Source organism: Peromyscus maniculatus, chromosome 1, assembly GCF_049852395.1.
Source record: "Peromyscus maniculatus bairdii isolate BWxNUB_F1_BW_parent chromosome 1, HU_Pman_BW_mat_3.1, whole genome shotgun sequence".
Taxonomy (NCBI): domain Eukaryota; kingdom Metazoa; phylum Chordata; class Mammalia; order Rodentia; family Cricetidae; genus Peromyscus; species Peromyscus maniculatus.
Window position 1 is genome coordinate 117,255,610 of NC_134852.1, and position 12,568 is coordinate 117,268,177.

The 12,568-nt window shown below is 38.5% G+C and overlaps 1 protein-coding gene across 1 annotated transcript in view; it reads left to right on the forward strand.

Annotated features, from left to right (window-relative positions):
* The window catches only part of Nlrp14 (NLR family pyrin domain containing 14), a 57,558-nt gene extending 45,940 nt beyond the window's left edge, over window positions 1–11,618 (forward strand). The window contains exons 10-12 of the mRNA XM_076561894.1: window positions 6,116–6,286; window positions 10,614–10,784; window positions 11,303–11,618. Of these exons, the coding sequence (XP_076418009.1) occupies window positions 6,116–6,286; window positions 10,614–10,784; window positions 11,303–11,435 (475 nt within the window). The 3' untranslated portion in view covers window positions 11,436–11,618. The remainder of the gene's footprint in view (window positions 1–6,115; window positions 6,287–10,613; window positions 10,785–11,302) is intronic.
* The last annotated feature ends 950 nt before the right edge of the window (window positions 11,619–12,568 follow it).

The window sequence follows — 12,568 nt, forward strand, 5'->3', positions numbered from 1 at the left end:
CATTTTAGTTTTGATTGTGCCCTAGTAGATCTGTTTATCAGCTATATCTACAAAGCTAAAATTTTTCTACTAGTTTCCTTTCAAGTTTGTTTTCAAAAGGTATTTAATTTTTTAAATTATCATTTTATGGTTTTATATGTATGGATGTTTTGCCTGCATAAATATGTGTGTACTATATGCATGCCTGGTACCCACAAAAGCCAGAAGGTTCTAGATTCCCTGGGACTGGAGTCAAAGACAGTTGTGAGTCTCCATTCGGATGCTGGTAATTGAACCAGGTCCTTTAGAAGAGCAGCCTGTGCTTTTAACAACTGAACCATCTTTCCATCCCTCAGGTTATATTTAAAGTAATTTTCCTGTTAGGTCAGTATCCAAAGAAAATAGAAGGGGATATTTTTAAATTTTTTTCTTGAGATTATAATTTATATATTCTTTTTAATCCTACATTAACTTTTTAAGTTAAAATTTTAGATTCCCATACAAAGTAATGGGGTTGCCTTGATATGTATGTACCATTCTATTCTGTTTTCATTTGTTTCCTTGCCCCCATTGACCTCCCAAATGCCCTATCCTTCTCTAGTTAGTTTCCTTGCCTCCCCTGGTTAGTCTCTGCCTTCTGGTTCCTTTCTGACCTCTCCTAAAATCTCTACCTCCCTTCTCATGAGGCCCTTTCCTGTTAACTAAAATAAAAAACTGCCTGAAAAGTTTTGAGACAGGGTCTCACTGTGTAGCCAGGCTATCTTAAAAGTCACCATCTTTTCCTTCTGTTTCTTGAGCACTGGATACAGGGAGATAACCACTTCATTGCCCTAAAGTCCAGTTTTACACAGCCATTTTCATTCCTAAGTTCTTTTTGTGAGCAAGTATGCAAGCACTTGCATGGCGTGTGTGTGTGTGTGTGTGTGTGTGTGTGTGTGTGTGTGTGTGTGTGTGTGTGTGTTTTATGACTGAGATTTCCTTTTTTCTTGGTACTATTCCAGAAATCCTTAACTACTTTAAATCATTCCATAAATTACTTTAATGACTTGGGATATTTAATACTTCATCATGTAAATATTAAGTGCAAAGTAAAATAGGACTGAGGTGTCAGCAATCTCAGCCTACTTCCCTAGGAGATCTTCTCATGATTAAGTTCTTAGACATTTAAATCCAGCATTTATTTTCATTTTATGTGTATGGATGTTTTGCCTGCATGTATGTTTGTGTTCCACATGTATGCCCGGCATCCATGAACAATAAGAGAGGATGTTTGAGCCCTAGAACTGGAGTTAGACAACTGTGAGCATCCATGTGGGTGCCAGAAAATGAACCCAGGTCCTCTGGAAGAGCAAACAGTGCTCTTAATCACGGAGCCATCTTTTAGCCCCATAAACCCAGCATTTCTTAAACTATTAGCTTAAGCTTCTTGACATACCCAGAAGAATTGTCCTAACTGAACTGAATAATGAAAACTGTTATAGTGTGAAATTGGAAGGTTCCCACAAAAAAGTATTTTATTTAACATTTTTCCATTTGTTTTACATACTGGCCTTAGTCTGCCCCTCCTCCTTTCTCTCCCCTCTCCCCATCTACTGCTCCCCCATCTCCATTCAGAAAGGGGCAGGCCTCCCATGGGCATATCAAGTTGAGGTAGGACCTAGCTCCTCTCCCTGCATGAAGGCTGGGCAAGCATGGGGAACAGGTTCCCAAAAACCAGCTAAATGCCAGCAACTGGTCCTGATCTCACTGCTAGGAACCTTACAAACAGACCAAGCTACACAACTGTCACACATATGCCCAGATCAGTCCCATGCAGGCTCCTTAACTGTTGCTCCAGAGTCCATGAGCTCCTACAAGCTCAAGTCAGCTGTCTCTGTGGGTTCTCCCCATCATGATCCCCCTGGCTCAGACAATCTCTCCTTTTTGTCAGCAAGACTCTCAGAGCTCAGCCCAGTGCTTGCCTGTGGATTTCTACATCTGCTTCCATCAGTTACTCGATAAGAGTATCTGATGACAATTAGGGTAGTCACCAATCTGATTACAGTGGATGGCCAGTTCAGACACCCTCTCCACTATTGCTAGGTGTCTTAGCTGGGTTTATCCTTGTGGATTTCTGGGGGTTTCTCTGGCACCAGGGTTCTCCCTAATCCCAAAATGCCCTCATCAAGATGTCTTTTTCGTTATTCTCCCCTTCTGTTCCACACCCCCGACCCACTTCCCACACCCAGCTGGCCCAAACTGCTCCCTCAGGTTCCCATCCTTCCATGCCCCTGCTCTTGCCCCTAATTTCCCCAGGAGATCTCTTCTATTTCTCTTTCCTACCCAGGGAAATCCATGCCTCCCTCTTTGGGCCTTACTTGTTGTCTAGCCCCTCTGGTGCTGTGGATTGTAGGTTGGTTATCCTATACCTTACTCCTAATATCCATCTATGAGTGAGTATATACCATGTTTGTGTCTTTCTGGGTCTGGGTTACCTCACTCAGAATGATGTTTTCTATTTCCATCCATTTGCCTGCAAATTTTATGAGGTCATAGTTTTTGTTTTGTTTGTTTTGTTGTTGTGTTACAGCTGAGTAATACTCCATTGTGAAAATGTACTGTATTTTCCTTATCCATCCTTAAGTTTAGGGGCATTTAGGTTGTTTCCAGCTTCTGGCTTTTACAAATAATGCTGCTGTGAACATAGTTCAGCAACAGTCCTTGTGGTATGATTGAGCATCCTTTGTGTATATGCCCAAGAGTGATATTGCTGGGTCTTGAGGTAGACTGATTCCCAGTTTTCTGAGAAACCACCATACTGATTTCCAAAGTGGCTGTACAAGTTTTCACTCCCACCAGCAATGGAAGAGTGTTCCTCACATCCTCTCCAACATAAGCTGTCATCAGTGTTTTTGATCCTAGCCATTCTGACAGGTATAAGATGGTATCTCAGAGTCGTTCTGATGTGCATTTCCATGATGACTAAGGATTCTTCTATTGAGAATTCTGTTTAAATCTGTACCCCATTTTTTAAAATTGGATTATTTTACATTTTGATGTCTAGTTTCTTGAGTTCTTTATATATTTGGAGATCAGACCTCTGTCAGATGTGGGGTTGGTGAAGATCTTTTCCTATTCTATAGGCTGCCATTTTGTCTTACTGACAGTGTCCTTTGCCTTAGAGAAGCTTTTCAGTTTCAGGAGGTCCCATTTATTGTTGTTCTCAGTGTCTGTGCTACTGGTGTTATATTCAGGAAGTAGTTTTCTGTACCAATGCATTCAAGGACACTTCCCACTTTCTCTTCTGTCAGGTTCAATGTAACTGTATTTATGTTGAGGTCTTTGTTCCACTTAAACTTGAGTTTTGTGCAGGGCGATAGGTATGAATCTATTTGAATTCTTCTCCATGTTGACATCCAGTTATGCCAGCACCTTTGTTGAAGATGCTTTATTTTTTTCATTACACAGTTTGGGGTTGTCAAAAATTAGGTGTTCATAGGTGTATAGATTTATGTCAGGGTCTTTGATTCGATTCCATTGATTCACGTGTCTGTTTTTAATGTCAATACCAAGCTGTTTTTATTACTGTGGCTCTATAGTAGAGCTATATAAGTCAGGGATGGTGATACCACAGGAAGTTCCTTTATTGTACAGGACTGTTTTAGCTATCCTGGGTTTTTTGTTTTTCCATATGAAGTTGAGTATTGTTCTTTCCAGGTCTGTGAAGAATTGTGTTGGGATTTTTATGGAGATTGCATTGAATCTGTAGATAGCTTTTGGTAAGACTGCCATTTTTACTATGTTAATCCTACCTATCCAAGAGCATGGGAGATCATTCCATTTTCTGATACCTTCAATTTCTTTCTTCAAAGACTTAAAGTTCTTGTCATGCAGGTCTTTCACTTGTTTGGTTAGTTACCGCAAGATATTTTGTATTTGTGGCTATTGTAAAGGGTGATGTTTCTCTGATTTCTTTCTCAACCCATTTATCATTTGTATATAGGAGGAATAGTGATTTTTTGAGTTAATTTTGTATCCTACCACATTACTGAAGGTGTTTATCAGCTGTAGGAGTTCCCTGATAGAATTTTTGGGATCACTTATGTATACTATCATATCATCTGCAAATAGTGAAGGTTTGATTTCTTCCTTTCCAATTTGTATCCCTTGATCTCCTTTTGTTTTATTGTTCTAGCTAGAACTCAAGTATTATACTGAATAGATATGGAGAAAGTGGACAGCCTTGTCTTGTTCATGATTTTAGTGGAATCACCAAGTTTCTCTGCATTTAATTTGATATTGGATATCAGCTTGTTGTATATGCTTTTATTATGTGTAGGGATGTAGGATTTTGTTAAAGGCTTTTCCAGCATCTAATGAGATGATCATGTGGTTTTTTTTTCTTTTGGTTTGTTTATATAGTGGGTTACATTGATTTTTATATGTTGAACCATCCCTGCATCTCTGGGATGAAGCCTACCTGAACATGGTGGATGATTTTTTTTGTGTGTTCTTGGATTCAGTTTGCCAGTATTTTGAGTATTTTTGAATCAACGTTCATAATTCTCTTTCTTTGTTGCATCCTTGTGTGGTTTGGGTATCAGGGTAACTGTGACCCCATAAAAAGTATTTGGCAATGTTCCTTCTGTTTCTATTGTATAAAACAATTTGGGGAGTATTGGTATTACCTATTCTTTGAAATTCTGGTAGAATTCTGCACTGAAACTATCTGGCCCTGGGGGGGGGGGTTGGGGGGGACTTTTAATGTCTGCTTCTATTTCTGTAGGGGCAATAGGTCTATTTCAATTGGTTTTCTGGTCTTGATTTAGTTTTGGTATGTGGTACCTATCAAAAAATTGTCGATTTCTCTTAGATTTTCCAATTTTGTGGAGTATATGGTTTTGAAGTTTGACCTAATGACTCTCTGGATTTCCTCAGTGGCTATTATGTCTACCTTTTCATTTCTAATTCTAATTTGGATATTCTTTCCCTGCCTTTTAGTTAGTTTGGATAAGGGTTTATCTATCTTGTTGACTTTTCTCAAAGAACTCTGTTTCATTGATTCTTTGTATTGTTTTCTTTGTTTTTATTTTGTGGATGTCAGTCCTGAGTTTATTTCTTGCTATCTACTCCCCCTGAGTTTACTTTTTGTTCTAGAGTTTTCAGGAGTGCTGTTAGAGATTTCTCCAAATTCTTGATGTAGGCATTTAGTGCTATGAACTTTCCCCTTAGCACTGCTTCCATGGTGTTCTGTAAGTTTGGGTATGTTGAGCATTTATTTTCATTGAAATCTAAGATGTCTTTATTTCTTCCTTGACCCAGTGGTTATTCAGTTGACCATTTTTCAGTTTCCATGAGTTTATAGGCTTTCTGGAGTAGGTGTTGTTGTTGAACTAACTTTAACCCATGGTGATCCTATAAAACAGAGTTTTTCCAATATTTTTGTGTCTGTTGAGATTTGCTTTGTGTCTGAATATGTGGGGGGGAGGGAAGGGGGGAGGGAGAGGAGAGAGGGAGAGGGGGAGGGAGAGAGAAGCAGCAGTAATAGTAGATTGAACCTAGGGGCTTTACAATTGACCTATTATACCCCAAGACCTCCAAACTTATTTCAAAAACATAAACTGAAGTCCTACAGACGTAAAGACTTCTTGAGAAAGTTTATAAATGTTTTAAAAATTACTAATGCCTGGAGAGATGTCTCAAAGTTTAAGAACACTGGCCACTCTGATAGAGGACCAGAGTTTAAAGCCAGCACTCCCACTGGAGTTCACAACTGTCCATACTCCAGTACTGGGAGGATCCAGCAGTTTTCTGGATTCCCTGAATACAGGGAGTGCATATTGTACACATGCATGTAGGCAAAACACCAATACATATAAAAATCTTTTAAAATTGGGGAAAATTTTTAAAAATGGAGAAAAATTAACATACTATTGACTTTGGAAGCATTGTTTATGGGAGACAACTGTTCACACACTGGTTTCTTCTGCTCATTAAGAAATTCCTTCTGTTTCTACTGGTAATTCAGCCATCTCAGGTGTGTCCTGGGTTGTATTAATACATGGAAAAAAGGTTTAACTGCCTGGACAACTCTCCTAGAAGAACTTAATTCAGCTTTGCTGCTCAATAACTCTTTCCTCCTTTAATGTATTTGTAGGCTGATGGGCTGTATTCTCACCAGTGACGGTTGTCTGGATCTGGCTCCTGTTATTGTGAATAACCCAAACCTGTGGAGCCTAGACCTTGGGAACAACAACTTAGAGGATGCTGGCCTGCATATTTTGTGTGAAGCTTTAAAAGATCCAAACTGCCACATTCAGAGGCTAGGGTAAGTTCAGTTTTCCATGATAAAAATGAGGTCTTGTTGGTGAAGATAAAGGTGATTTTGTGAGGGAGTGAAAAGTAAATGGTGCTAGAATGTAAGTTACTCTGAGAAATAAGGATCTGAATTTCAAATATATGGGCCTGTATTTTGTATGTACTTTGCTATAGATCTTCATTTCACCCTTTTGTTTTTCTCAGTACCTCAGATAGGTAAATATTAAATAGTACCTGATTTGGGTCTTCCATTGTTCAGATATCCCAATTGTCCTTGAATTACTTTTTCATATTAAACTGAAGACTTTTTCTGTAGAAGGCAAAGTTCTTAAGGAGCTTGTAATATCTCATCCTTTCTATATGCTTGTGTTCTTTCAATTCCAGATTGTTCAATATCTTAGTTGACATTGAGATTTGCTTCACTTCTTTGATCTGAGTCAAAGATTATGCTTTATGGGCAGGAAACAGAAATGCCAAATACTTAAATCTCAAACACAAATTTGAAGCATTGGGGTCTTTAATTGAATTTTAAAAAATCAAGTTGGAGGGCTAGTGAACTGGCTCAGTGTGTAAGACACCTGCTGCCAAGGACCTGAGTTCAATTGTTAGAACCCACAGAACCCAAGCTGTAGGAAAGAAACAATTCTTAAAAGTTTTCCTCTGACCACCACACATGGTCTGAGCACTGTAGCATGCACACACCTCCACCCATGCACACATACACAATACATGTTTAAAATGACTAGCAGTAGGAGCCAATCTAGTGTTTTTCTATACATACTCTTTTTTCAAGCAGGATTTTAATGATTTTTTTCTCTCATCCCTGCTTGTCAGGGACAGCTTGTCCATAAGTCAGGCTTTCACTCAGTAGTGCACTGTGATGAATACAACTTTGCAGTGAGCTCTGGTACCTGCTAAAATGAGTCTTCCTGTCTTTCTCTTCAAGATAATTTTGGCTTTCATTCTCTCTTGGTACTTTCCAAATTTTTATATTAGAACCAAATCCTTATATTTTTGGAGCTAAAATCAACTTGGCTAAGATTTATTTAAAATACACATTTCAACATCTCTGCTTATAAAAGATTAGGTTCTAATTTCTTATGCAGTTCTCATTAAATTTTGTTTAGATTACACTAATTTCATAAAATTAGCTAAAAATATTTATCCCTTTTGTTTCTTGAGAAATTTTCTAAGACTACAATTCTTTGAATTTAATAAAATTTCTGGCAAAACTAATTTTATGTTTACATTATTTTGGTTCTAGATCTAAATTTAAAAATTTATGTTTGGATTTTCAGTAGTGAGTTCTTTTTGATATATTTTATCCATTTTACCTAACTTGTGTAACTTATTGGCAAATTTTCAATATTTTATCTGCTAAAATTCTAAATCTATACTGATATTTTTCTCTAATACTGGCAATTTGATCTTTTGTATTTTGTTTCATTCTTTTTCAAAGAATGTAACATTGATGATACTTCTTTCATCTTTAGATCTATAACACCTTCCCATAGGTTTATTTTACCATTACTTTTCAAAATTCTTGAGTGGGGTACTGATCATACATTTTGCTTTTCTTTCCTATCACAGGTATATAAGGCTACAGTTTTCCCTCAAATTACTGCATTAGCTTTTTCCTGCACAATTATTTTATACACAGTGTGGGATTTTTGCTTTGAGACAGGATCTCACTATGTAGTCTTGGCTGGCCTGAAATTTACTATAACCCACCTTCCATTGCCATTCCTAGTGTTGTGGTTATAGGAGTGTACCTAGGAACCTAATTGTAAAGTGACTGTAAGAGAATGAATTACTGATAGCTCTGTCTCAGTGTTTTCTGTCTTAAGGTGTACTTGCTGTGATTCCTGTACCTTGTGTTATAATCAGTCTGTCTTTTTCCCACATTGCATTTTGCTTTTAATGTAATCATACTAGTGTGATTTCCATGTGGGCAGCAACTTTGAAACAGTTTTATATGCTCAGCACTTAATATAACCATGAAATTATTCTATGACCAGGTAAACAGGAGGTGAAAGTGAAATTCAAATAAGTTGGTTGAGAGACTGTCATGTGCAGAAGGTTGTGTTTCAGTTATTTTGTCAATTCCTTCATTATTATTGGCTTGAGTAAGGGTTCTTGATTAGATGGTTGGTTGATCTAATTATCTCTCTTCTGATCTGGAGGCAGGGGAGTGAGTTTGAAATGTATGGTAAAAAAATTAAGGGCCAGGCTGTGGTGGTGCACACCTTTAATCCCAGCACTCAGGAGGCAGAGGTAGACATATCTGAGTTCAAGGCCAGCTTGGTCTACAAAGCAAGTTCCAAGACAGGCTCCAAAGTTACACAGAGAAACCCTGTCTAGAAAAACCAAAACCCAAACCAAAAAAACAAAAAAAATATTATGGCTATCCTTACAAAAGGTGTAATTTCTTTGTGTGTGTGTGTGTGTGTGTGTGTGTGTGTGTGTGTGTGTGTGTGTGTTACAAGTGCTTGGAGACCAATGGAAGACATCAACCTCTACCTTATTTCCTAGAGACAGTCTCTCACTGAAGCTGGAGCTAGGCTAGCAGCTAGTGAACAGCCCCAGAAATCTTCCTGTCTCTATGCTTTATAGTCCTGGAGTTACATGCTTGGCTTTTTTTTATGTGAGTTCTGGAGATTAGAAATAGGATCCCAATGCTTGCATAGCAAGAATTATTATCCACCATCCTGGTTGGTGGTGTTTTCATTTGTGTATTTTATTAACTTGGCACAAGCTAGAATTATCTGTAAAGAGGAACCTCTACTGAGAAAATGGTCTCCATCAGATAGGCCTATAGGCAAGTTTGTTGGGCATTTTCATACACACACACACACACACACACACACACACATATACACATTTATTTATACATATAATTTACTTGTATGTGCATTTGTGTTTTGCCTGCATGTGTGCATGTTGTGAGGATGTTGGATCTCTTAGAATTGGAGTTATAGACAATTGTAGCATATGGGTGCTGGGAATTGAACCCTGGGTCCTCTGGAAGAGCAGCCAGTGCTCTTAACCACTGAATCTTATTTTTTTTTATTAATGATTGATATTGGAGGGCTCAACCTATTGTGGGTGGTACCATCCCTGGACACGTGACCCTGGCTTGTACAGAAAAGCAAGCAAGCTATGGAGAGCAAGCTGGTAGGCAGCATTCTTCCACAGCTTCTGCTTTGTTCAGTTCCTGCCCCATTTCTGGCCTTGAGTTCCTGCCCTGACTTCCTTTAGTGTGATGTGGAAATTTAAGATGAAAAATCCCTTTCCTTGCCGGGCGGTGGTGGCACACGCCTTTAATCCCAGCACTCGGGAGGCAGAACCAGGAGGATCTCTGTGAGTTCGAGGCCAGCCTGGACTACCAAGTGAGTTCCAGGAAAGGCGCAAAGCTACACAGAGAAACCCTGTCTCGAAAAAACCAAAAAAAAAAAAAAAAAAAAAAAAAAAAAAAAAAAAAATCCCTTTCCTCTTTAAATTGTTTTTGTTCATGGTGTTTTATCACAGCAATAGGAACCCTGATTAAGATACCTATCTCTGGGGCTGCAGAGATGGCTCAGGGGTTAAGAGCATGACCTGCTCTTCCAGAGGTCCTCAGTTCAATACCCAGCCACCACATGATGGCTCACAACCATCTGTAATGAGAACTGGTGCCCCCTTCTGGCGTGCAGGTATTCCTGCATGCAGAACACTGTATATATGATAAAAAATAAAATAAAAAGACACCTAACCCTGGATGCGTGTTCACATAAGTGACACTATGCTTGAAGCTTTATTATTTCTTGTGTTTTAAGCACTCAGTACTAAGTTTCAAAAATCTATTTCTGTTGATATATTTTAGTTTATCTTGAAATCAAGATTTTAACTTCTTGGGGCTGGTGAGATGGTTCAGTAAGTAAAGGGGCTTACCACATCGTGCAACCAGAGTTTCATCCCTGTAATCCCTCAAGGCTTCAGAGGTAGAGAATATATTCCATAAAGGTGTCCTCTGACCTCACATAAACCATGGCACATGACACACACACACACACACACACACACACACACACACACAAATTGAATTCAGCTGTTTTATAGTATTATGCTTGCATAAGTCCATGGACTTGTAGTTATCAATTATAATTCATGTCAGAAAAGGTATGTTTAACTCATAACTCTCTAATTATGTAAGTTCCTATAGTCCTTGAATTTACTCTAGCTATATTCATGTGTCTATTTAATTTCTAAAATTATCTTTCAAAGCTTACAGATCTCTTAAGTGCTTGATCTATGTCATGGAATAAACTCATTTTTATTTTTGTCTCTCCACCCTATAGACTGGAAAACTGTGGATTAACCCCCGTTTGCTGTCAGGATCTCTTAAGTCTTTTTTCTGGCAACCAAAGTTTGATACAAATGAACTTAATGAAGAATGCTCTCAATTATGACACAATTAAGAATTTATGTACAGTCTTGAGGTCTCCAACATGCAAAATAAAATTTTTAGCGTAAGTTTTCAGTTGCTCCTCAGATGGCACATGTCCTGTGTTGATGGATTTAGGTACCCATTCTTTTATTGATGTCCTCAGAATCAACCTGCTACATTGGGTAGATTGGTCTGGAACCAGACTACCTCAGTTCGAATTCTGGCCCCACCTCTGTTCAACTCGGGATATTCTCTAATATCCCTGCATACAAGTCTCACTTGTAAAATGGATAAATTGAAAAATATTTGTTCACAGGGTTATTATGAGGCTCTGTTAGACTTGGAGCTGACACAGTGCCCAGTACAATAAACAGGAATGTGTTGCCTATTCTCACTAGAAAAAGGCTCCCAGGGGCCCTTGTTAATTGTAATTTTCTCTATATGCCACTTCACTTTGCTGCATCTCCTTCAACATCTCTCTCATTCCTACTCCCCACCAATGTTAAATTCCCACTTTAGCAAAGAAACCATTCTGTTTTGTTTTTGTTTCCTCTCTTGAAGTTCCAGAAGGTAGAAAAGATGTTCTTTTATTTTTCTCAGGTTGGACAACAAGGAAATTCTTGGAGAGAAAATCAAGAAATTTGTGAATGATGTAAGAACTAACAACCCACAATTGGTGATTAAGCCACACTATTACAACACAGAAAGTGAGCGCTGGTGGAAGTATTTCTGAAGAACCTGATGTGCCTTTAAAAATTAAAAAACATCTTCAATGGCATGGTCTTTAACATATATGAAATACTTGCCTATATCCAGAGATACTGAATTGCATTTCCAGTAGGGATAGGTTACACACTTCTCTGTAAAATGTTTGTTGTATTTCACACGGGTGTTGAGAAAATAAAGCAAAACCCACAAAATGCTGTGTCAAATGTTTTTATTGGCTATGGAGCTTAAAAACTTTGGAAGAAGTAGAGAAATGAACTTGATGATGGGACTTGTCTTATTTAGGGCTACTATTGCTGCAATGGAACACCATGACCAAAAGCAACTTGGAGGGAAAGGGTTTATAATGAATGGCTCACCATCAAAAGTAGTAAGGGCATGAGCTCAACATAGGGCAGAAACCTGAAGTCAGGAGCTGATGTAGAGGCAATGGAAGGGTTCTCCTTACTGACTTGGCTCAACATGGCTTGCTCAACCTGCTTTCTTATAGAACTCAGGACTACCAGCCCAGGGATGGCCCTACCCACAATCCACTGGGCTTTCTCCCATCAATCACTAAGAAAAATGCCCAACAGGCTTGCCTACAGTCTCATCTTATGAATGCATTTTCTCAGCTGAGGTTTCCTCTTCTCAAATGGTGGGGGTGGAGAGAGGAGGACTTGACAAACTCGGCAGCACAGCACTAGAGAAGATTCATGAGCCTCAATTTCCCTTCACATTCCCACAACCCTGGCTTAGTTCATAGCTGTGCTCTAGCTTGTCCTATTAGAATGGCATCCACATGTGTACTGAGTACTGCCAATGTCAGTCACTTGTGTCTATCTTTAAATGTAGATTTCTAGATTCAATAAAGAATATTGGGGTGAGGCTCCCTAGGAGTGAGGATGTGAGGATTTAAATAACTTCTTAGTTGAGTCACTAGTTCCAGTAGATGTGGGAATGCAATTCTGCAATGAATATCCTGTAGCCTCCTGATTTAAAAAAAAAAAAAAAAAAAAAAGGCTAATTTAAAAAGGACATAAGGCTTTTGGGGTTAAAACTAAAAAGATTCATTTGATTGAAAGATTGTTAGGAGTTATTTAATAAAGCTGTAGAACCATCCCAGAACTGTGGCATGCAAAACAAACAAAAAACCCCAAC